A 25,728-nucleotide genomic window follows, 5' to 3' on the forward strand; every position below is an offset into this window, starting at 1 on the left:
TCATAATACTCTAAAATGTTTGCATTTAGTAAAGCATCTTTACTGTCAGTAAAAGCTCTTTGACAGTCGTCGTTCCAACAAAATTTTGTATCTTTCCTAAGCAAAGCATACAAACAACTCAATCTGTTTGCCAAATGTGGAATGAATTTCCCATAATAATTCATCAAACCTAGAAAAGCTTTAAGCTCTGTAACGTTATTGGGTATTTTCGCGTTTTTAATAGTTAACAATTTGTCTGGAGACGGAAGTAACCCATTTTCTGTAATTAAATGACCCAGATAGGTAAGCGACCGCACAAAGAATTTACACTTTTTATAGTTCACCTTAATATTTGCCTTTTCTAATCTATTCAAAACTTTATTCAAATTCTTTTGGCACTCTTCTTTCGTTTTCCCTGCAATAAGTACATCATCAAGGTAACTACGAACGTTATTTAATCCTAAAAGGGCTTGATCCATCGTTTGCTGAAATATTGCAACACTTGATGATACACCTTGAGGGAGTCGGTTATAGAAATACAATCCTTTAATGGTATTAATAACCATATATTTCCTAGAGCGCTTAGACAACCGAAGTTGTGTATATGCCCCCGCCAAATCTAGACAACAAAACCATTTGCATTCGGATAATGAAGCAAATATATCCTCAGCTAATGGAAGCGGATATGTGTTAGGTATGATCATCTGATTAATGGATACCTTACAATCTATTACCAAACGTATATCTTTATCTTTTTTTAAAACAACACTTACTGGCGAAGCCCATTCACTAACCTTAACCGGAGTAATAACATTCTGTTTTTCCAACGAATCCAAGTGTTCCACAATTTTATCACGTAACTTGAAAGGCACATCGTATGCCTTTTTGAATATAGGCAGCCCATCCTTCATAACCAACTCTGCTTCATGACCTACAATAGGATTTGAGAAATCTTCGTCAAAAATTTTTGGAAAAGTTGCTTTGATTACAGATTCTTCCGTTTTTTGCATAATTGTCTCGTCATTCTTACCTTCATTAACCGAATTTATTGCCGCGGAATTAAAAAATGTTTGTCGCCATCGAGGGAAGAAGATGTCGAGCCAATTTCTTCCTAACAAGGGTATAAACTCATGCTTGCTATCCAGAATAACTTAATCTACATACTGCGAAATGTTGTTGATTTTAACTGCCACTGTAATTTTTCCAAAAATACCTAAACTTTGCCCGTTCACAACTAAAAGCTTACTGTTGCACCTAACTGGCTGAACATAAGAGAAAATATTCTTGTAAACATTAAAACTGATCACCGACACCGCAGCACCACAATCTACCTCCATATTAATGCGTTTGCTCTCAATTTTTACTCTCACTACACATGGCTCACTAGATCGTCTCATCGAGAAATCATCATGCAAGGATAATCATGATTAATATCATCACTTTCATGTTGTTCCTGAATACTTAACCTCTTAAAATCATACTTGTCACCCTTATCTTCCACAAAATTTACTGACCGCCTGCTTTTAAACTGATAGCAATCGCGCTTTACGTGCCCCCTCTTTTTACAAAAATTGCATATCACTCGCGCATGCACGTTATCATCACGCGAATCCCAACGATTAGAACGAAAATCATGTGTCCTATCGTAACGGTTTCTGTAATCACTATAATTGTTAGCTCTATTGTACCAATCAAAACGTTCCAAATTACGGTGTGAACTGCGAATCTAGGCCCAGGAGAAGGTTTGTCCAATCTATTTGACGAACTGGGACGATGATCTCATGCTCCCCAGACGATATTTAACCGAATTTACACTTCTTGCAACCTCATTCTCCTGACATAATGTATTCGCTCTTAATCTAGCTAACTGACTTCGAATTACTGTTCCACTTCATCCAATGTCATTCCGTCCCTCATTAGTAATTTATGTTTTAATTCCTGATCACGCAAACCGAAAATAATTTTGTCTTTGATCGCCTCATCTTTATGCGCCCCAAAACCACACTCCGCTGCTAACAACTTGAGTGCTAGAACATAGTTCTCGGCTGGCTCGTCTATGCCCTGAATTCTGACATGAAATTTGTGCCTATGCATCATGTAAGGTTCAGCTTTGTCTTAGCGTTCCTACAACTTTTGTATCATGTCCGTATATTCAATCAATTCAATGTCCTGATCAGGGTAAACAAGTTTTATCTCTTCAAAAACGACTGGACCACTAGAGTTAACATATAAACAAACTCTTTTTCATCGCATCAGACACATTATTCAATTGATACAAAAACTCCATCCGCTCCATATAATGAGCGAAATTTGACCTGATTATAGAATAAATAAAAATAATTCAGTTCTGAAAATGCAGTTTACAATAAATAAAAAAAATAGCAACTTAAATGACCTTGATTCTTGAATGCTTACGTTCAGTTGGAGGATATCCTCTGTTGATGATCGTGTGCCTACTTTTGAATTCTTATATTTCCTTCTCTCACGGCACCCAACCATGAAATAATTCTCGATGATGTAGCAGTTTTCCTCTCCACAAATTATGCTCTTGATACACCGTCAGAATCCAAAATGGCTACGAAATGCTCACCAACACACTCTGCTTGCTTGTCTTCACTTTAAAACAAAATGGCAAGTTCTGCTATAGAGACAGATGCAGAGCAATGGCTGCCAACGCACCACATGTGCCGACGCTTCAGCTCGATCAATTTTTCCAAAATGAACTTAGAAATATACTATCGCCACCAGCATAAATGTGCTCATACGACAGACTTTTCAAAATAGTACTTCATGAATTTATCCTTCGCGCAACACTTATTACACTTTTAACTCACTTAACTCTCATAAAATTGAAAATATAATTCTACTGCACGCACGCTACCCTCATACGAAATTATCGCAAAAGGTTTTTCACTCGTCGCCACTGCACAGTGGTCCAGGAAGCAAAATTAGCAGGAAACAATTGTTTACTCTTTTATTATTGGGCTTAGAGATTTGAAGTGTTCGGCACATTAGTTGCAATTAATAAACTGCGTTTTTCGGCCATAGTGGTTTTAGGGTGGTCCTAAAGCAAACTATGAATTAAAAAATTATTTCAAAATCTGGATGAGATAGAACAATGCATCCTTCCACAATAATTTAGAGTAATCAATTTAAGGCAACTTTGTCGAAGATATTGATTGTGTATCTTTAACCGTTTTTACATTAGAACGGTTTACATATCCTAAGTTTGGGTGGTTCTTAAAAAAACAGTTTTTATTCAATAACTTTTTCATTTGAATTTTCTCAATAAAGTAATGTTCTAAGAAATTCAGTAGCCTAGAAAGGCGCAACTTTTGGTGGAAGAAGATTTTTTTTATATTACCTGGTTCAATAGTTATGATAGATTTTAACAAAAAAATACGCCTTTTTTAAATAACGGTTTCCAAAAATGGCGCAACCCGAAAAAAAAATTTCGATTGCATGTGATAGCTTATACATTTTTATATAATATGAGAAAAAATTAGAAAACAGTTATTTTTCTATCTCATTTAAATCAAAATTCCGTTCAAGTATTTTTGTACTTTATCATATAACATCTAGAATAGTAATATACTAAGGAGTGTTAGAAAAAGGATATTTCATGACAAATATTTACATTTGTCGTACGTATAATAAGATGTACCTTTTAAACTTTTTATCTTTCTCATAAAGAAAAGATTTACAATCACTGTGAAAATTGATTTTTGAACAGAGGTCCATAGAGCCGAATATCATATACCAATCAAAAGTGTTTGTGTTTGTCACACTCAGTTTCAATGGGGATCTCAGAGAAATCTCCTAAATTTCATTTCATTTATTACATGGTGAAAAGCGCCAACAAATAAATTTCCAAGTGTTTCTTATAAGTGGCCATGGAAAGGAAGGGGATTTTCCTAAACTACTTAGTAAAATTAATTGGAACAGTATGTATATTAACGAGTATTATATTACAATATTAGATGCCGTGTATTTTCTGGAAGGAAAACTTTGTTAGTATTTTTGTTTGTTTTGTTTTTCAGGGAAATGATGGGATCGGAAGTCATTAGAAGCCTTAAGAACAGATCTTCTAAATTGACCTGCCTGTTGAATTTTCGTGTATTATTTTCCCTAAATCTTCGAATGCATTTGTTTCTCGTTTCTGCTGCTTCTTCTGAGAACATTCCAATTGGAAGAATTGCATATTGTACAATAGCCACTCCATGCACGAGTAATTTGTGTACAGTTGGTGACAAAGCGTACCAACCATACAACTTGTTGTATAGCTCATGCACGGAACGACCGAAATTAGCTCTGCGCCTAATTCGTATTACTGTTTTTGAATTAGTTGATTTTAACAACAAAATTTCCAAAATAACTATAAAATTAGTTAAAATTTAGAATTTACTGTGCTGAAAAAAACTCTTATTTTTAGAGAATGTGTTTAGTTGGCGAATATTCTGGACACAAACCAGCAATATTTCAATCCAACACGAAATTCTCATTGACAACTAATTTCGTTATTAAAATCAGAAACTTTGATTCTATTTATCTACACGGAACGACCGAAATTAGCTCTGCGCCTAATTCGTATTTCTGTTTTTGAATTAGTTGATTTTAACAACAAAATGTCCAAAATAACTATAAAATTAGTTAAAATTGAGAATTTATTTGCTGAAAAAAACTCTTATTTTTAGAGAATGTGTTTAGTTGGCGAATATTCTGGACACAAACCAGCAATATTTCAATCCAACACGAAATTCTCATTGACAACTAATTTTGTTTTTAAAATCAGAAAATTTGTTTCTATTTATCTATCACCATCATTACTGAAGGACAGCACAAAGAAAACAAAAATGAAATTGGTTTTATTAACAAGTTTATTAGCCACAAATTTCTTGAGAAGTGTCAAAACAATCCATTAAAAAGCTAAAAGGGACAGTCTTGTTGAAACTGCTTGCAAATTGTTTAGATGTTTTACGCATGTGTTACGATATATCCATATATAAATGTCTAAACCGGTATGTAAAAATGACGTAAACTGTTAGTGGAAAGTGTATTTATTCAGAATTTGTGCGCATTTGAAGCGATTGTGCGTAATAATGTTTTTACGCGGAACAGTGAATTGAGTTTCGAATGTTGCACTTGCCGTTCGATGTACTACTTGTATTCGGCTTTTATTTTCCGAGTGCTCAAAGTTTTCAGTGAGAGAGTCGATTTCGCGAAGTCGAATGAAGAAAACAGCGATTTAGAAGAAAAATGTTCAAAAAGAAGTTTGTGTTTCGCTTATGTCTTTTTCTCCAATACAACATCGTATTTATACCTGCCAATATAGAAAAGACAACCGCGAAAGACGTTTTTTCCAATAGTAGTGTGCCATCTAGTGGCTAGTAGTCATTATGGTGTTAGCGTTATTTCGGTGACAGAGCGCCATATAGCTGCAAATGGCAGAAACCAATTCAACCATTTATGTTGGTTGAAAACAACGTTTTATTTATCTAATTCAACTAAAAAATTAGTTGAATGGATTTGAAGTGTGCCCTAGCTAAGAAATGACAATAGGCGAATTCAACTAAAAAAATAGCCATTTCAACAAATATTTTATTATTATCAAGGGAATTAGAATTTAAAAAATCTAAATTAGCAAAAGTAAAATTTTTTTAGTTGTCTCAAAAAATAACTAACTAAAATCAGAAAATCAACTAATTTTTTCGCCAAAATGCTGATATCGGTCTTTCCGTGTATCACCGTCATTACTGAAGGACAGCAGTGTCAAAGCAAAACATTCCATTAAAAAGCTAAAAGGGACAGTCTTGTTGAAACTGCTCGCAAATTGTTTAGATGTTTTTCGCATGTGTTACGATATATCCCTATATAAATTTCTAAACCGATATGTAAGAATGACGTAAACTGTTAGTGGAAAGTGTATTTATTCAGAATTTGTGCGCAGTTGAAGCGATTGTGGGTAATAATGTTTTTACGCGAAACAGTGAAGTGAGTTTCGAATGTTGCACTCTAATTGTACACGTCAAATGATGTTTTTTTGTATCTTCTCATTCCGGGCTACGCCGTCCGGTGTACTACTTGTATTCGGTTTTTGTTTTCCGAGTGCTCATAGTTTGCAGTGAGAGAGTCGTTTTCTCGAAGTCGAATGAAGAAAACAGCGATTTAGAAGTAAAATTTTTCAAAAAGAAGTTTATGTTTCGCTTATGTCTTTTTCTCCAATACAACATCGTATTTATACATGCAAATATAGAAAAGATAACCGCGAAATTTTTTTCGGTAGTAGTGTGCCATCTAGTGGCTAGTAGTCATTACGGTGTTAACGAGCGCCATATAGCTGCTAATTGCAGAAACCAATTCAACCATTTATGTTGGTTGCAAACAACGTTTTATTTCTCTAATTCAACTAAAAAATTAGTTGAATGGATATGAAGTGTGCCTTAGCTAAGAAATGACAATTGGGGAATTCAACTAAAAAAATAGCCTTTTCAACAAATATTTTATTATTATTAAGGGAATTAGAATTAAAAAATCTAAATTAGCAAAAGTAAGATTTTTTTAGTTGTCTCAAAAAATAACTAACTAAAATCAGAAAATCAACTAATTTTTTCGCCAAAATGCTAATTTCGGTCTTTCCGTGTGTGTACTGTTCGTATATATTCCGAAAGACACCACATCGATCTCCATTTTGCTGTTAATTAGTGATAGTATAACATAAAATCTTTCCAATAAATCATGATTCAGTCCTGTAATTTTAGCAACTATTTCTCTTCCTTCAAAAAACCGCCTCGCAACATTACCGCTGTTTGAATTTCCTCCTCCTGGCCGAGGTTCACTGATTCGTAGACCCAATTGCTCTCGAAGAGCCGAACGGATAGATTTTTCATGATGACTCACTGCATTATTATTCTTTGAAACTTTCCACGTTGGTTTCCCCAAGCACAAACGATAAGAAATCTTGAGAAGCAACTCCATAGTGCGAATATACGCATGAAGCGGAGAGAGTCCGAACTCGTATTTGGAAGGATCATCATCCGAGTCTACTACTTCTTTTGGAAGATTAAGTTTCATACCGGATCGCCGACAAATGAAGCAAGCTTGTGAAGAAGTTCCCGTCAAATCGTTAATAACCTTCGTGTCTACCATTGTGAAACACATCTTTGTTGAGATAGAAACAGAATCAATTTGGGTAGGCACAAGTTCATTGATCTCAGCGTTAATATCTGATACTACTCGATTTGTAAGTTGTACATTCTCCTTTGCGAAAACTAGTATAATTGGTCGACACAAAGATACTGATGAAGGACAGTCGTTATTCCAAAGTACGGGTTTGACACCATTTATTTCCCCTAATAAACGTAACGGCACCATCGATACAGTAAATATGTTCGAATCGCTGTATTCGCGTAATTCCCCGTCTTCATCTTCATCGATGAATAACTGATGATACCTATTGAAAACGGAAAATTTTGAACAATTTTTAACAAATGCGAATTGGGTATGATATTAGATAGTTTTGCTGTGAATAGAAAAGCAAATAAATAGTATAGTACAATAAAAACAAATTATTAAATACTCGAAAAAGATTGCTATTACATAGAAATAACTGAGTTTTCATTGGCGGAAATTTTCTTCATAATGTAATTGAAAGCCTGAAAAATGCATTTAGTTTCAGAGACAAAGAATGAATTTTAGTGAGATGAAATTCGTAATAACATATGTCTACTTAATATGACAGATATTGCTATTGAAAGCCTGAAAAATGCATTTAGTTTCAGAGACAAAGAATGAATTTTAGTGAGATGAAATTCGTAATAACATATGTCTACTTAATATGACAGATATTGCTATAAATTTGTATTGAATGTCGTACCTGCTATGATTCGAACTTCCATCAGCTCCCCATTTGATAATTAAAATCAGTTTTTGCTCTTGATTCAATTCAATTGAGCATTTTATATATTCAAAAAGTCGTTTTGCAGTGTGGTCTACTAAATCCTGAAGAACGACTCGAGCCTCTGAGGGTTTGACAGAAATTCCTATTACATATAAAATATAAATATTATTGAATGTATTGTATGACACTTATCTATATGTCTACATACCAGAAGGGTAACAGAGTTTTTTTGCCTCCACGATTCTATTGTAACAAGGATACAAATCTGCTCCTTGCTTGAGGCTAGTAGATCGTACATCTTGATATTGCGACTTACTGAAATTGTTTCTACAAATAAACGCTATCGCCTCTTCAGGTGTCAACGGCGTGACATTTCTGTATTTGACCACTTCTACGCTTTTGGGTTGGGGATTTTCTAGTAATTTTCCTGCAAGTCGTTGACCTGAATTTCTCGCACTTGATGAAGCTGCCAGCATGAGTTCCTCAGTCAAGAAATTCTACTGAATTTTCCGTACACGATTCAGTCTCGTTCTTCGGCAGCTTTCGGAAAAAGATTTCGACTTCCGTCCTTTTTGTTTATTTCCAACCATGAATTTCAATATTCCTTTAAGCCATTTCGCGTTATTCTGTTCGAATCGCGAGTAATGACGCGAGCTCTTCGCCCAACGTTTGACAAATTGTATTCGCTCTAAGCGCACTATCTTTTGCGTACTTACCGCACATACGGATGGAAATTTTTCCTTGATGATTATTTCAAAAACACGTTTCTCGCTAATTCCACTAATCCAGAATTGAACGATTTCTTTTCTTTGGAGTTCCATTATTTTGTGGCAAGACAGTAATCAAAATCAGGAGTACTTACACGTTGGAATTTGAAAATTTTTGTTCGCAACGAAACAAGTGTATTGGTTGCTATGGCAATTGCATATGAACTAGTGATGTAAACACATTCAAAATTACTTATTAAGCGGCCTATACACGCTCAGTTTTTCGGACAGTTTCTCGTGTGTGACGTCATGACTGAACGATTAACTGAAGTGACTGAAGAGTTCATCCAGCCGAACGTCCGGTTTTTTTACTGAAGCTTTTAAGCTTAGTGTCATCCGATTAATTGATCAGAATAAAATGCCTCCATTGAAAAAGTTGATGAAACTGACATGAAGACAAAACGAAAAACTAACCTGTTGCCACACTCGCTCAGTTCCAATAATCATTCAGTTTTTTATTCAGAATAATGATCATCTAAACTGTCCGGAAAACTGAACATGTGTGGTATGAAAGTAGGGTTGATAACCTTGTTAAAATTATTCAAATAAAACATTCTTCGCTGCCATACTATATGATAACGTACAAAAATACTTGCACGGAATTTTGATTTAAATGAGATAGAAAAATAACTGTTTTCCAATTTTTTCTCATATTATATAAAAATGTATAAGCTATCACATGCAATCGAAAAAATTTTTTTCGGGTTGCGCCATTTTTGGAAACCGTTATTTAAAAAAGGCGTATTTTTTTGTTAAAATCTATCATAACTATTGAACCAGGTAATATAAAAAAAATCTTCTTCCACCAAAAGTTGCGCCTTTCTAGGCTCCTGAATTTCTTAGAACATTACTTTATTGAGAAAATTCAAATGAAAAAGTTATTGAATAAAAACTGTTTTTTTAAGAACCACCCAAACTTAGGATATGTAAACCGTTCTAATGTAAAAACGGTTAAAGATACACAATCAATATCTTCGACAAAGTTGCCTTAAATTGATTACTCTAAATTATTGTGGAAGGATGCATTGTTCTATCTCATCCAGATTTTGAAATAATTTTTTAATTCATAGTTTGCTTTAGGACCACCCTAAAACCACTATGGCCGAAAAACGCAGTTTATTAATTGCAACTAATGTGCCGAACACTTCAAATCTCTAAGCCCAATAATAAAAGAGTAAACAATTGTTTCCTGCTAATTTTGCTTCCTGGACCACTGTGCACTGTTAGAAATGTCAATACTTATAATCTTTACAATATACTAATTGTATTGTATAATTTAATATTGTGAAGACGGTACGACCACTTTGTTGTAATTTATTGAAAGATGGCTTTTTGGTCAAGTGTTGCTTTACAAAATATTTATTTTGCGTTAAAAGCCGACGTTTCGAAGGAATTTCCCTTCATCTTCAGGGCAAAAACGACAACATGACGAAAAATATTTGTTGTCGTTTTTGTCCTGAAGATGAAGGCTTTTAACGCAAAATAAATATTTTGTAAAGCAACATTTGACCAAAAAGCCATCTTTCAATAAATGTATAATTTAACTAATAAAAATATAAAGGAAGTTTCGGTGTCACTATACGAACAGGTCAGAGGTTAGTCTTCGAGTGCCGAGTATTCGGCTTTTAATTATCATTCGCTTTTATTTGCTATAAAGTTCTCTTCTTGCTGTGTTGTCTCTCTTGAGTACTTTTATAGTACATTGTTCGATGGGTTCAACTATGAAAGTCGAACATATCACAACGTTTTGAGCGCATCAACCGTTTCTTCAAGCGTCAAAAAACGTTAACCAGTCAACTTATTTTTTGTTTGTGGATATAAGATTCAAAAAGTTATTCGTTTGACGCGATGGGTCAGAGCTTTTCTGATTTTATCGAAAACTTCAGACAAACGAATGGTTAAACAGCATTTAACCATTGATCTTATAGACGTCCTTAGAAACGCCGCGATAAAATTTTCACATCACACAAGGCTTCTTTTGACCATTTGTCAAAAAATGCATGAACAATATTTTTTCGACATCTAAATGTTTATGCAGTATTACATAAATGAAAACAAGGCAAATGCCCAGGTATGCCTGAATCTCACGGTAAGTCACATGTCGGTCTCAAGAAATCAGATCTCGCACAGTATCCATGTTTTCTGGTACAACAGCTGTTTGTGGGCGTTTCGAAGAAAACAACGACCATCATTGAATTATTAAATTCGGTGGCCCACGATAAAGCTTAATCTCCAACAGTTGAAGCCAATTGATCGGTACACTTGTTGTTGTTGCTGTAAACCAAGGCGAAAGTCGTGAAGAACTATGTCACGGAAGTTTTCTCGAGATGATTCCATTTTACACCGAACTGAATTTAGCAATTCACACAACATTTTACAAGAAAATACAAATAAAAACTGCTCGGAGTTTGCATACGGTTTAAAACACTCACATTTAAGCAATTATATCATGCTAATGTCAGACTTGTCGTATTGAAATAAGAGTTGCCATACCTCAACACTTATCGAGCAACTTTGAAGTTAGAATGAAAGTATAATTTTTGTATGTCCTTCTCAAACATTCAGGACCTCCACATGCTTTCCAGCAAGATTTTTAAGTGCTGTGGATCTCAGGGTTTCGAATCGCTCAGAAATTTTCGATTAGAAAAAACTTGGTCTTATTGTTCAGTTCACGCGGCGTCCACTTTCTACACTTCTGAATATTTTCCATGGCTTGTAGACGTTTTGAAATTGCTTGCTGTTAATCTCCCACTGCCTCTGCAAGCTGTCGCTGCGTTCGCGTGTCGTCTTCATCCAACAATAATTGCAATTCGTTGTCATCAAACTATTTTCGCTTACCGTCGCACACTCCGTCATAAAGGTCGAAATTTTCTGAATATTCGAAACCATGTTTCACTATTTTACTCGTCTGGAATTTGATTCGGAATTCAGATATCTAAATGAATTTTGAATCAGATTCAAAAACCGATTCCGACTCGTATCGGTTCGGAATCGGTTGTTGCGTCTGATTCGAAATTCATTTGGGTATCATACCGAATTCCGAATCAAATTACAGACGAGTTAACTGGATAGTAGCTTTTAAATGAGATTATGTCATTAGTAGCTGTCAGAGAGGGTCTAAGCTGGTTGAAATACGTTTCGAGGAAATTGAGCTTCAAGCAAACTCTTGGAAAGGTGCACACACATGCATGCACAGATATATTTTCCTATCTCGTCGAGTTGAGTCGAATGGTATACAGCACTAGGGGTCTCCGGGGCTCCGATCAAAAGCTGGTTTCGCCAGCAATTCTATATCCTAGCTTCAGAGAAAGGTAAAAATGCAGTTCTCATGATGAAAAATGATGACATGTAAAGTATCTCTCTGCTATATCTGTTTCTCTTTCTCTCGTTACAGCGAATCACTGAGTGTGCAGTGCTTTCACTGGATTATAACACGCATAGAACACTATGTCGATATGATGGGATCGGACAAAACTCGTGCCCGCCTTTGGGCCCGGCGTCTGCACGTTGCAGTACAGGTAATTTTCTGTTTTCTTTTCTGCTCATCCGTTTAATAATTTAATAAATATAAAATACAATTCTTTCTCTCCTTACTCTTTTTTCCGGACGTGGCTTTGTCTCACACTTCACTGGGTAATGTATCAACCCTATATCTGGCGTTGTTATTATCTTGGATTTACGATGATGATGCGAAACAGGCATATCGTGAGATGCTACAAAGTTTGCAAGCATTGCAAAAGCTGCAAGACGAGAAAGCAAAAGATTTATTCCTGATGCTTCAGAATAACGTTTTCTACGTGTTGGAATATCGTGAGGTTATTCTGCATTTACTGATAAGCTACAATGAAGCCAATAGTACTCGGTAAGATGTGTTTTTTCCTAATAGAATACTGAAATTGTATTTACGCAGGACACATAATTTTGGGCTAGCATGAAATAAAAAATATTGTTTGGAAAATAGTTTATTACTGTCGTGTTCAGATTTTTTGTACAAGTAAACTGGCTTAACAATATTAAGAATCATTTAGTCATGTCAAGCGTTTGGTTGATAAAAATCAAAGCATCGGATTTTGCCTCCGGTGCCAAGCGATGGTCATAAAGATATCCTTCTGTAGTGTGTAACGATAAAAGATATGTGTAAGTGTATACCTGAAAACTGAATTATTAAAAAGCGAAAAATAAATTGTGATTTGGCAGTCGTTTTGTGACTTTTCGGCCAATGTTTCATGTAAAATAATTGAATTGCATATTGTTATTTGACCCCGGCTCTACCCTTTAAGGTCGTTTACCGGGGCTTCATGTAAAATAGTGATCAGAATAACATTTGAATTTACTAAGCAAAAGTTTGATGATTTCGATATTGTTTAAGTTCTGTAGTTGTTAAAAAACGAAGGCGTTTTGACCTTATTCTCAATCGAATGCCAACATACGAAACTAATAAACCGAGCAACTTAGCTTTATTAAGTTAATTGGGGTAGTACATTTAGGTTGTTTTTATCTTATTATCTATTCTTCACACTCTAATTACATTCCAGAGCTTACCTACGTGATGTAATCGAGACAGCTCACATGTTCTTCAAAATGCTGGAAAAGTATTGTCAAGGGACCGTGCGTGTCCAGAGTAAGAAACGCGCCAAGGCAAAAAGAAGCAGAGCTCCTGGGAAACCAAAGGAACCGGAGTTTACTGTGAGTCTAATTTCCACACAACGACGCCGAGAGAGATTCTTAGTACAGTAATTAATTTTACTTTTCCTTCTATGTTACCATTGCTATTACGACGTGTTGTCTTATCCCGATTGAATAGATGGAAGATTTGGAGGAACTGTGGCTAACAATGGCCGGCGAGGTTTCGACATGTCTAGCTAATCAGATTACTTTACCTGAAGAAGATCACCCGATTCCATTCGATGCTGCCTCGGATACTCCTATCGACAATCAAAAGTGCGAATTCTTTCACTCTACCACTTGTGAATAATTCATCTTAACAGCATTTTATTTATTTTTTATTTGTATTTTCCATAGAGGAGACTGTATGATAAGAATTCATTCACTGCTTCGGGACGGGAAGTACGAGCATGCAATTATTTTAATGCGAGCTGGAAGGTGAGTGTAATTAATTTCTGTATTTCGTTTCGATTTCACTGAGCTCATCGCAAAATCATATTCAACATTACAATAAATGCATCATTATAGCTTTTGAACAACGAACAGCCTTTGGAACATGGATATAATTTGTTTCCTTGTTTCGATTAATAATAGTAAATATTATATAACTTCAAGTAAACATAACACATTGTCCAACAAGTCGAAATTTTGCTAGGGAGCAATTCTAGAAATAAGTATCATCTAACTTCAAATACCCCGACCTCGATGAAACTTTGTACACTTTTTCATTATGACAAACCATTTATTTCGCACGGTTAGAGTTCAATTGTTTTTAAGGAAGATTTTAAAAAAGGGTAGATGTATTTCTGCTTGCATTTGCTTCTAGTCGATGTGACTCATAAGCTTTAAATTGCACAAAAATGGTGTCTTCCCTACACAAATCTCAGAATTGCGGAATATATATATATATATATATATATATATATATATATATATATATATATATATATATATATATATATATATATATATATATATATATATATATATATATATATATATATATATATATATATATATATATATATATATATATATATATATATATATATATATATATATATATATATATATATATATATATATATATATAAAGGGTGATTTTTTAAGAGCTTGAGAACTTTTTTAAACAATAAAACGCATAAAATTTGCAAAATCTCATCGGTTCTTTATTTTAAACGTTAGATTGGTACATGACATTTACTTTTTGAAGATAATTTCATTTAAATGTTGACCGCGGCTGCGTCTTAGGTGGTCCATTCGGAAAGTCCAATTTTGGGCAACTTTTTCGAGCATTTCGGCCGGAATAGCCCGAATTTCTTCGGAAATGTTGTTTTCCAAAGCTGGAATAGTTACTGGCTTATTTCTGTAGACTTTAGACTTGACGTAGCCCCACAAAAAATAGTCTAAAGGCGTCAAATCGCATGATCTTGGTGGCCAACTTACCGGTCCATTTCTTGAGATGAATTGTTCTCCGAAGTTTTCCCTCAAAATGGCCATAGAATCGCGAGCTGTGTGGCATGTAGCGCCATCTTGTTGAAACCACATGTCAACCAAGTTCAGTTCTTCCATTTTTGGCAACAAAAAGTTTGTTAACATCGAACGATAGCGATCGCCATTCACTGTAACGTTGCGTCCAACAGCATCATTGAAAAAATACGGTCCAATGATTCCACCAGCGTACAAACCACACCAAACAGTGCATTTTTCGGGATGCATGGGCAGTTCTTGAACGGCTTCTGGTTGCTCTTCACTCCAAATGCGGCAATTTTGCTTATTTACGTAGCCATTCAACCAGAAATGAGCCTCATCGCTGAACAAAATTTGTCGATAAAAAAGCGGATTTTCCGAATGGACCACCTAAGACGCAGCCGCGGTCAACATTTAAATGAAATTATCTTCAAAAAGTAAATGTCATGTACCAATCTAACGTTTAAAATAAAGAACCGATGAGATTTTGCAAATTTTATGCGTTTTATTGTTTAAAAAAGTTCTCAAGCTCTTAAAAAATCACCCTTTATATATATATATGGCTGAACACCCAACTTAAATCTTAATAATTTAATTTTAACTCATATTCCAATAAATAGTTATTTAAAAAAAATGGTGTCTAAGAGAAAGTTCAAATCAAGTGCACACTCTTAAAAAAATGATTGGCTCCGCAGGAATTACAAAAATCAAAGGAACCAGAAAATTTAAAAAATAAACGCTTCTTCAATTTTTGTTGCAGGCCTCGATCTTCATTTAAAAAGCGCTATAATTGAATAAGGGTCAAATGATGGTTTCAATATGAAGCTTAACGTACTAAAACCAACATTTGAATAAAAATAATTTGGGTATAAACTATTAAATCAAGAAGAATTTTTCCGTTTTATGCAGTTTCGCTCTAAGTGACGGTTTTGAATTTTAAACACACTTCACTCTCTAACTTCGAAATCGGAATTCAGATCCGAATTGGAATCAGTAGGAATCTATTGTGCCGTAAGACCGGAAACCGGTGTACTACCGGGTTACATGAAATTTCCGAAATCGAAAAAAACTTTTTGATGCCAAAAGGCTTAGAATTGCATGAAACGTCGAGATTTAGTGTCATCCCGAACATTTTTTTTTGAAACTATCGACTTTCTGGGACTTTTCTAAGTCCCAGAAAGTCGGATTTTTCTAAGTCCCAGAAAGTCGATTTTTAAAAAAAAAAATTTTTTTTTAGATAACACCAAATCTCGACGTTTCATGCAATTTCAAGATTTTTGGCATCAAAAAAATTTTTGGATTTCAGAAATTTCATGTACTACCCCCTATGGTGCTTTTTCAAGATCGAAAATTTTCAAATTTTAACCGCCGGGCAGCACCCCTTACGCATGTCCGATTTAGCTCAAATTTTGCATGAGGTGTTTCGAGGTGCTTAAACTTTTGAGCACTAGCGCTTTACGAAATTAGAGGTGATCCCAAAATATTGGCACCCTAATATATATAAGAGCGGTAAAAATCAACGTGTTTTGTCGGTTACGTCACTTATACCATCATATCTCTGAAACCAAAAGTCACAGCCATTTGGTCATCGAACTTGATCAATGGTCCGATAGTAGCTTTCAAACGAGCATAAATTTGTTAAAGCCGGTTCAGCCATCTCTGAGAAAATTGAGCGCGTAAAAACACAACGCGTTTAGTCGATTACGTCACTTATACAATCATATCTCCGGAACCAAAAGTCACAGCCATTTGATCTTTGAACTCGATCAATGGCCCGACAGCAGCTTTCAAGCGAGCCAAAGTTTGTTAAAATCAGTTAAGCCATCTCTGAGAAAATTGAGCGCGTAAAAATTCAACGCTTTTTGTCGGTTACGTCACTTATACAATCATATCTCCGGAACCAAAAGTCACAGCCATTTGATCTTTGAACTCGATCAATGGCCGGACAGTAGCTTTCAAACGAGCCCAAGTTTGTTAAAATCGGTTCAGCCATCTCTGAGAAAATTGAGCGCGTTCAAATATCTTCTAAAAGTGCACAAACACATATACACACATACGCACACACACAGACATTTTCCGATCTCGTCGAACTGAGTCGAATGGTATATAACACTATGGGTCTCCGAGGCTCCGTTCAAAAGTCGGTTTTTCCAGCAATTCTAATACCTTTCTATAGAAGAAGCAAAACTACATCGTTACAAAAACAAAAACTTTGCTTGTGAATGACAAAATTTCTCGATAGCGTTTTTCATGACGTTTCGATTTTGACAACATAATCGTTCAAACATGACATATGTATTAGAAAGACAGCAGTATTTTCAAATTCAAAACAATTTCATATTTATATCGGTTTATACTGCTTGCAACAAAAAATGCTGGAAGAACACAACTTCTTACACACTTATACCATTCGAAGAAGTTTGTCGAGATAAGCAAATTTTATTTCAACTTCATAATTTTTTTTCGACATGACTTAACTAATTTCTACAAACTTAGACTCATGCTCCCATATAAGGTTTCTGAATTTCATTTGGATCCGACTTCTGGTTACGGAACTACAGGATGGTATATTTAATGAAATTAAAATAATGTCACTCATTTGGATAGTAGTTGGCTGAACCGATTTCGTCCATCTAACATTCAAATAAAAGGTCTTAAGGTCCCATAAAAACTGCTTGTTTTTTAATCAGATCCGACTTCCTGTTCAGGAGATACGGGTGATTAATGAAAAAATTTCAAATAAATTTATCGGGTTCACAGATTTTGAGAGTCGACGACCAAATAAACTTATTTCAGTTTTACCGGTAATCAGCTTTCGATTCCGGTAGGTACCCAACAATTTTTTTTTGATGGCTACCCTGATTTTCAAGAATTTAAAATCCAATGAAATGTTTAACAATCCATGAGGCGAATTTAATTAACTTCGGCTAAACCGATTCCCTAATTCCGTTTCCAGCAGTATCGGGAATAGAGAAGCTCAAAGAAGGCCAAAACGAATCTAATAAATAAAATTTCAAACTTATAGTACCAAACAAAATTGATGAATTTTATCCGATTCTGACTTCCAATTTTGAACTTACAGGGTGATGAGTTTTTAAAACTCAAGCCGTCATAGGTGATGACGATACCAAAAAATCTACAAAGTTCTGCAGTTGCAGTCTTGCAGTTTCAAAATTTCAATTACAATTCATTTAAAACGACGGTCATGAATATAATATGAATACTAAATACAACGAAGAATATTCACGCGAAAGACACATGCTGATTGATAAAAAGGTATCATCTCACGGCTAGGTGGATTAGGCACGTTTTTTACTTACCTTTTTGTTGTCGTCTCACGAGAAAAATTCACACTGACGCACAAAACTCTCTCCCAGAGCGGTGTCGCACCCTACTATATTCTATTATTGTAAGACAACACACATAAATTAACGTCAAATATCGGTTTCAATAACATTAAAACAGTTTGCAGAAAAATTAGGACAAGCCCCGATCCGAAAAAATGCTTGGTGTGTGTCAGAAGGATCGGCACACTAGCCATGCAATGGTTATGTAAGAATCGGCTGTATAGTCTGTTAAAACAGAAGGTCAAATCTCACAAAAGGAATATAATACCAAGACTTTGCTTTGCTTTGCTTATTTGCCATTTTTCAGTCGATTTTCACAAATAAACAAGTTTTTAGGATATTCAGTGGTATTTTAACATCGATTAATTGACCACCTTTATTTGATACATAAAAATAGCACTTTTGCGGACATTTTGTATAACACTGGACAGCATTTATCTCAGCTTTTGCAATTCGTATATTAGCTTTGAGTTTGTCGATGTTCTTCGGTTTGCTGGAATAAACTCTATGTAAAAATAGTCTTGATTGTTCTTGGGTGTAGAAGGCTTTTTGTCCAGTTCTAGCAAAGCTTGTCGTAGTGAACAGTTTTCTGGTAATGTTGACATGTAGCCAGCTGATTGTCGTAGGTGCCTAGAAATTTACATGGGGTGCTTACGTCTTGGCCGAAAGTGTATTTTCATGTTCAACATAGTGCACATTGTTGGTGTCTTTAGCGAAATGAATTGCTTTGCTATTCTCATATAATTGAAGATATAATTAATTGGTAGAACGCAGGTTCGAATCATGCTCGAGGACAATTTTTTTCGTCGACGTCTTCTATATAATTTCAGAAACTTTTTCGGTTTCTGCCATCAATGTTGTTAACAAAAAGGAAAAACAGTGTTCTTTGTTTCTATTTTCGTAATTGTGAAATTGGTCTGTGGCGTTTAAAATGTTTAGGTAAGCAGTGTCACATTGAGACTGCTTCTCCTTTGTTATAAATTTACTTCACCGTATTAAACTATTTAGTAGAAAGGTGAAGGAATCCTACATAAGTCTATAGATAAATTATTCAATATATGGCAGTAGCTCTACACCTATATTAGTTGGTAGTGTGTAGTACTTTCAACACACTTGAAAAAATGCTACGAAGCCACAAGCAGTTCCTCGGTAACAAAAAAACAACATTGAATTAGGAATAACAATTTATGTAATAAAGATTCTAATAAATCACCTAAATGATTTATTGATGCTTTGCGAATCCGAGGGTTATTCTGGTAAATTTGTAATACATACATACCTGACTTTCTTACTACCTTAAATTATTCAGCCCTTATTTTCTCACCTTTTATAACCGCAATTTCTTAATGTTTCGATTCGCAGGGAAGTGTGGCCGGAAGATGATTGTTTCGGATCGGCCCTATCCGCACCAGAAGATGAGTTAATGCTTCTGAAGGAGATTTTCTTAGCCAATCTTCCGCAGGTGGCAGGTAAGTGGTCGTCTTTTTATATGCGCCCTTTTTCAGTACGTGTGCGCTCACGGAAAAACCTCACACCGAATGCTTCCGTTAATGGCAGTATTCCCATATCACAGATGCAGGATATTGGAATCCGTTGCGCCAAATCCAAAACCATCCTGATAAATAACCTTTGATAGCATCCGTTACCCAAGACTCCAGCTTCACTCTCAGAGGCATTATTTATTAGGGTGATTTGCAATAAACACTTGCAGATATTGCTGCTTGGTTTATACACTTTTGCATGAAAATTTAATGCCCTATTGATTTCTCCTCGAGTTCGATCAGTTTGGCAGAAATATATTCAGTGGAACGATTTTCTGTATGATCTAGGAAGTTGGCCATCAATGAGCATAATTCACTGGCATTATCAAAACCTCGGTGTTTCAAAAATTCCATCGCACTCACGGAAGAGAAGTCGACACGGTGGAATGTAGGCCGGTGGCATCTTTCCATGGTCGGAGTGGAAAATTTCCTTTTCATCGACGATACCGGAGCTGCTTGTTTGCATCCCGTAGATTGTGTAATGTAGACGGCTTTTACTGTGGCACATTCATACTCAGGGCAAGGTTATCTATTATGTATGAGCATTTTGAAGCAACGTTCTATTATGTGGCTGCATCGGATATGTAGCCATTGCCGTTACTTGTAATATGTGAAGACTCCTAGCTCCAAATAATAGCAACGTGATGCAAAATCTTTTGTTCCCTGACGCTCAGTAAGTTATGCATTTATTATGAACTGCTAGAGGCCTTGAATCCGTCATTCTATTCATCTGATTGAACTTTTCGTTGCATATGATAACTCTTGTATCATGCACAAATTATGTAGCATTTCTGTAGAGAGTGCCTAACAAGATTTGACGGGGGGGTAAAAAAGTTTTAGATTATAGTAAAGTTACTTCAAACGAGAAACAATTTGTTAACCATTTGCATACAATATTTTATGTATTTGTTTTTGTTCCTCAATTTTGAAGTGTTTTGACTTTCTCATATAGAAAGGTTATGGTGTTGTGCGTATGGGTATGTAACGTTTTTTTTTTGCACAAATTTTTCTCGGACATGGCTGAATCGATTTTCACATATCTAGATTCGAATGAAAAGTTTTGTGATCCCATACAAAATTTCTGAATATTATTTGGACTCGACTCCCGGTTTCGGAGATGGTTGAACAGATTTTAACAAACTCTTTAGGTCCCATACTAAAATATGACTTCCGGTTCTGGAGTAATGGGATAAAATGTGCAGAAAAATGCAAATATGTGTATTAACTTTTCTCCAGAAATGGCGCGACTGAATTCCACAAACTTAGATTCAAATAAATGGTCTTATGGCCCTTTACGAAAATGCTGAATTTCATCTGGATCTGACTGCCGGTTCCGGAATTATAGGGTGATTAGCGTAAAAATTAAAATTTTAAATTACTTTTCCCAGAGATGACCAATAGGGTAAATAATGTCAAAACAAACAAAAAACGAAACAAAATTCTAAACTACCTCAAGACTACTTCAATCGGTAGTCATTATCAGTAGATGGCCAAACAAACCTATTCCGGCTATCTTGGTTCCCGGATTCCGAATCCGGAGGCATCATATTTTCCCAAATGGATCTCTCTCACTTTTCTCAGCGATTTTCATTCGGTTCCGACTTCCGGTTCTGGAAATATAGAGTAAAGTGTGTTAAAGTTTTTTACCATCATTAAAAAAGGGCGAATAATAGTAAAAAAATCACTTAAAAAGGGCGAAAAAACGTCAAATCTAAAACGTCCTCAAAACTACTCCAATTGACAGTTTTTATCAGTAGACGGTCAAACAAACCGATTTGGGTTATTCTTTCAAGAATCGAAGAAAATTATTTTAAAGAATACTACAGTATTATATATGAGAGTATGATTGATATGAGAAAGGCATCATTATACCACTAGGTGGATTAAAACAGGTTTTTTTTTATCAGCACGTTTTGGTTTATCGGGCAATTGGGTAAAAAATTGAAACTTCTATACACACTTAGAAAATTTCGCAGAATTCGGTAATATTTTACCGAATTTTCAATAGCTGACCGCTCGGTAATCTATTCGGTAATTTAATTGGTTGCTGAGCGTTTCGTAATGGAAATTTCGTTGACCTGTCAAACAACTACCAAACATTCAGTAAATTTAGTGTATTTTTTTGTTTTGGTTGAAATTAAAATCAATTTAAAAGGTTTCACTACTTTTTATCCATTGATTACGCTTTTTTATTTTGGAAATGTGTATTCCTTGATTTTTCACTGCAAAGTGTGAAAAAAATTAGCTCCAGTCGTTATTTGGCAAATACCCAAACTTAAAATGTGTTTGAGCTCATCCAGCGTATTATTTTCTTCGTCACTGATTTCAATGTCGAAGTTCGAAGTTTCAAACTGCTCATCTCTAGGTGAGGAAACGTTCACTGTTTCCGCAAAAGTGGACATTTCAGTCGCATGTGTTTTCAATTATATGTCGCTTAAAGGAATAAAAATTAGCATAGCGCGCATTGCATTTCCAAAAAGTGCGATAGACGCTGAGAAATGTCCTTTTTCATGTGGTTATTTACGTGTCGATGTAATTCAGACACATACTCGGGGATATACCACAGACTAACAGACATGACAGTATGAGTAAATTCTTTTAAAAATAATTTTTCGTGATGCACTAGTTCCACCTATATTGTACTGCGCGAACTATTTACTATCTGTACACCCCTTGTGTTATGTACAAGTTTTTTTACTAGTTGGTTTCCCCTCGTTTGTCAACACCGATCAGCTGCTTGCAGGGATGCCTGATTTCATCAACATATTTGAGAATGAATCGACACAATAAATTATTGGATTACGTTGATAATACATTTAACTTTTTCGCGAAGATAACCATTTATTTGACTCAACGTTGTTCATAAAGACAATTTTTTATTGTGTTGGTAGTTTTCACCCGAAATTAAGTGGCGGCACACCAGAAGTAAGTAAATATTGTAACAAAACGGGTTCGATTTTGTATTCCGTTGGAGGATGAGAAGTAGGCACAATTATGTATATAGTTTTGGCAATATGTATTAAATCTGTATCCTGCATGAAATTCGCATGGACGTAAACAAATCAATACAATACAGGTAATTCTGTATGTATGGCAACTCTGTTGGTAAATGAAAAAATAAACACAGTCTAGATGACAGACAGGATGTTTTTGATAGGGTAGCGTGGCGCCATCATGACACATGTGAGTACTGTCCCAAATAAAGGAATATTCGAAATGACCGTTAAAATGATTGAAGAATCTAATTTGAGTGTCCTGTCTGTTAGTCTGTGGATATACTCCCGGCAGTAAAAACATATTACCTAAAAAATTTGAATATTGGTAAATTAAAGAATACTTCCTTCCTCCTATAGCCGCTGGATTACCTGTTTCATCTTCACTCGATAAATCAATTTTAGAATGATTTCAATTCCACGCGTTTAAAACTCTCAAAGTTTTTATATTTACCGAAGTTCGGTAATCGAAAATTATTTTACAGTGCGGACGGTATGTTTTTTTACCGTACTCGGTAACTATTCATATTTACCGTATCAATTGTGCTCTTTTTAACAGAATTCTGTAAAAAAATTAGCGTGCAACTGATCGTACTGTAAAAATTTGTCTTGTGGAATGGAAATACGACAACACTCTGAAGGGTTTTATACTTGACAGCTACGTCAGCGTAAGCATGTGCATCCATCAATATTTTGCGCAGCAAGCCTTGACCACGAACGAGAGCAAGCAGCGATTGACATCGTCCTCTTTCGATTACAATCCGCTGAGAAGGTAAGACGTGGTTTCGGCGAACCTGATGTTCGGAGTGATTTCCTACGTTTCATCGGCAGAAACCACATGCATAATTTTTGTAAACTAAAATTCGTATAACGGAAATTCGGTTATTTCTGATGTTTAACGAAAGCTTTCGCCAAAGAAATTACCGAACAGCGAAATAAAATCTTAGTGTGTAGGCTGTAGGGGAATCTTATCTGAGTTGGCATTACACTAATTGGTCTTATTTCCCATGTTTCTCTGATGTCAAAAATTATGCGTTTTTTAATGTGATTGTCAAGTGACTTGATTATTGTCAAGTGTCATACCGATCAATTCTGTTCATCTAAGTCGGAAAATGTATGTGTGTACGTGACAAAAATGGGCACTTAATTGAATTATAGTTGCTTTTGAATTTTTTTCGAGTGCTATCTACAATTCGATGTAGTTCGTCCTCACATTGATTTTTCAAGCATGGCAACTTCACATCCAATAGAAGATCTTATGGCCATATAGTTTCCTATTTCATTATATATTAAAAATTATTAACCGTCATTTAAAGCGATTCCTTTTTGTAGGTCTTGTTAGTTGATGACCATGCAAATTTTCTTCGGCCGGTTCTGGAAGTACCGGATATAATTGCCATAAACTCTAAAATGGAATTCACATTGATTTCTAAGAGAAGACTGTACCAATCTTCACAAACTTCAAATTAAAGATCTTATGAATTCGTAAATTTGTTTTGAGTTTTATCTAATTTTCGGTTCCGGAATTATAGTACGATGAGTGTGCAAAATTGAAACACGTCATTTAAAGCGACTGTACAAAACAGAAAAAAAATCTAGCTATGCTCAAAAGTATCATAATTTGAAGGTCTTGTTAGTTGATAATTAAACAAACTCAATTCGACTATGCCGGATCCAGATTTCCAGTTCCTAAAGCACTGGAACTAATGGTCAAAAGCTTTAAACTGGAACTCACATCGATTTCTTCGAGAAGGTTTGAACGATTTTCACAAATTCAGATTTTCTCACCGCATCTGACTCACAAAACTATTTTAAATCGTATACCGTCTATCGAATATTCATACCTTGAGTAGGTTCAATTTTAGATTAACCTCCGACACACTATTAAATGCTTGACCTTTGAATCCAGGAGTAAGTATCTTCGAGCACCAACCCTCTTTATAACAAGTCTAATATTGTATGATTCTTTATGAAATTCATAAGTAAACAGTGCAACGTATTTTGCTATATCACTCTCCTCTGTACAATCGAGGTAACGGCAAAAGATTTCCCTTGAGTTTACGTCAACTGTGCGAATTCAAGCAAATCTCTTCACTGCTCGTTATTATTCATAACCTGGCAAAGGGAACAGTAAAACGTTATGAAGCTTGACTCGACCCCACTTAACTTCCTATTCTTCTATCACCAGTTCAAAACATTTAACTGATTCGATATTCATACAGCAAAAGTACAGGTTATAAAAGAAAAACAAGTCTGTGCAAATAGACTGAAACTTTTTTTCTTTTTTATGTAAAGCAACCCGTTCAATCATTCTGAGAGACCCGACGGGTTTTCAAAGAGCATTCGACTTGGTTGAGTTCGTAAAATAACGATGTGTATCAAATTTACATTCCCAAACATTTCGTAACATTTAGGTACATTAATTTCCCATTCGATGAAATTATGGCGGCGGTTCATCATATTTTAGATTCTCTCTCTCATTGTCAACCTTGACGTATTCTTGGGGAAATTTAGTTGACACATCTTTTGAGATAGTAATGATACGGATTGGAGGTTGCACTCAATTATTCCTAAAAGTTTCAACAAAAGCATGGTTTAAAGGATCCAGATTTATGTCCAACCATTGACATACATGTGATCTTGGAATCACTTTACGTCATGAAATCATCATTATCTGTCACCCAGAGTCACAATGGCATCATGATACGACGTTCATTTTTGTATCATGCTTTCTAATCGCCATTTGCAAGCCGTGTCGAAACTTTAAATAAAAATTTATCATGTGGATAAAAGCTAATAATTGTAAATATTAATCAATTTTTTCAATAACCCAGAAAAAAATAATAAACACGTTATGCAAATCAATAGACATTCGAAAAAGTGCAAGAAATAATGAAAAACAAACAATTTTTGTACCCCGCTTCAGTTAGTAAAATTAGTGAGTAGTATTTTAATTTGGATTTGATAGGCGGAAAGAAGCCTCATTTGAAATGAAAAAAAAAATCATTCCCTAGTGACATTTTTAATAATAATAATAAATACTTGTAGATGTCTTCAACACTGCATTAT

The 25,728-nt window shown here is 35.1% G+C and overlaps 1 protein-coding gene across 1 annotated transcript in view; it reads left to right on the plus strand.

Annotated features, from left to right (window-relative positions):
* LOC131425145 (protein timeless homolog) overlaps nucleotides 1-25,728 on the plus strand; it is a 165,296-nt gene that overhangs the window by 8,215 nt on the left and 131,353 nt on the right. Inside the window, exons 3-8 of the mRNA XM_058586769.1 lie at nucleotides 12,038-12,161; nucleotides 12,342-12,505; nucleotides 13,179-13,329; nucleotides 13,448-13,584; nucleotides 13,666-13,746; nucleotides 19,488-19,594. Coding sequence (XP_058442752.1) covers nucleotides 12,038-12,161; nucleotides 12,342-12,505; nucleotides 13,179-13,329; nucleotides 13,448-13,584; nucleotides 13,666-13,746; nucleotides 19,488-19,594 — 764 coding nt within the window. The remainder of the gene's footprint in view (nucleotides 1-12,037; nucleotides 12,162-12,341; nucleotides 12,506-13,178; nucleotides 13,330-13,447; nucleotides 13,585-13,665; nucleotides 13,747-19,487; nucleotides 19,595-25,728) is intronic.

Source organism: Malaya genurostris, chromosome 1, assembly GCF_030247185.1.
Source record: "Malaya genurostris strain Urasoe2022 chromosome 1, Malgen_1.1, whole genome shotgun sequence".
NCBI classification, from domain to species: Eukaryota; Metazoa; Arthropoda; class Insecta; order Diptera; family Culicidae; genus Malaya; species Malaya genurostris.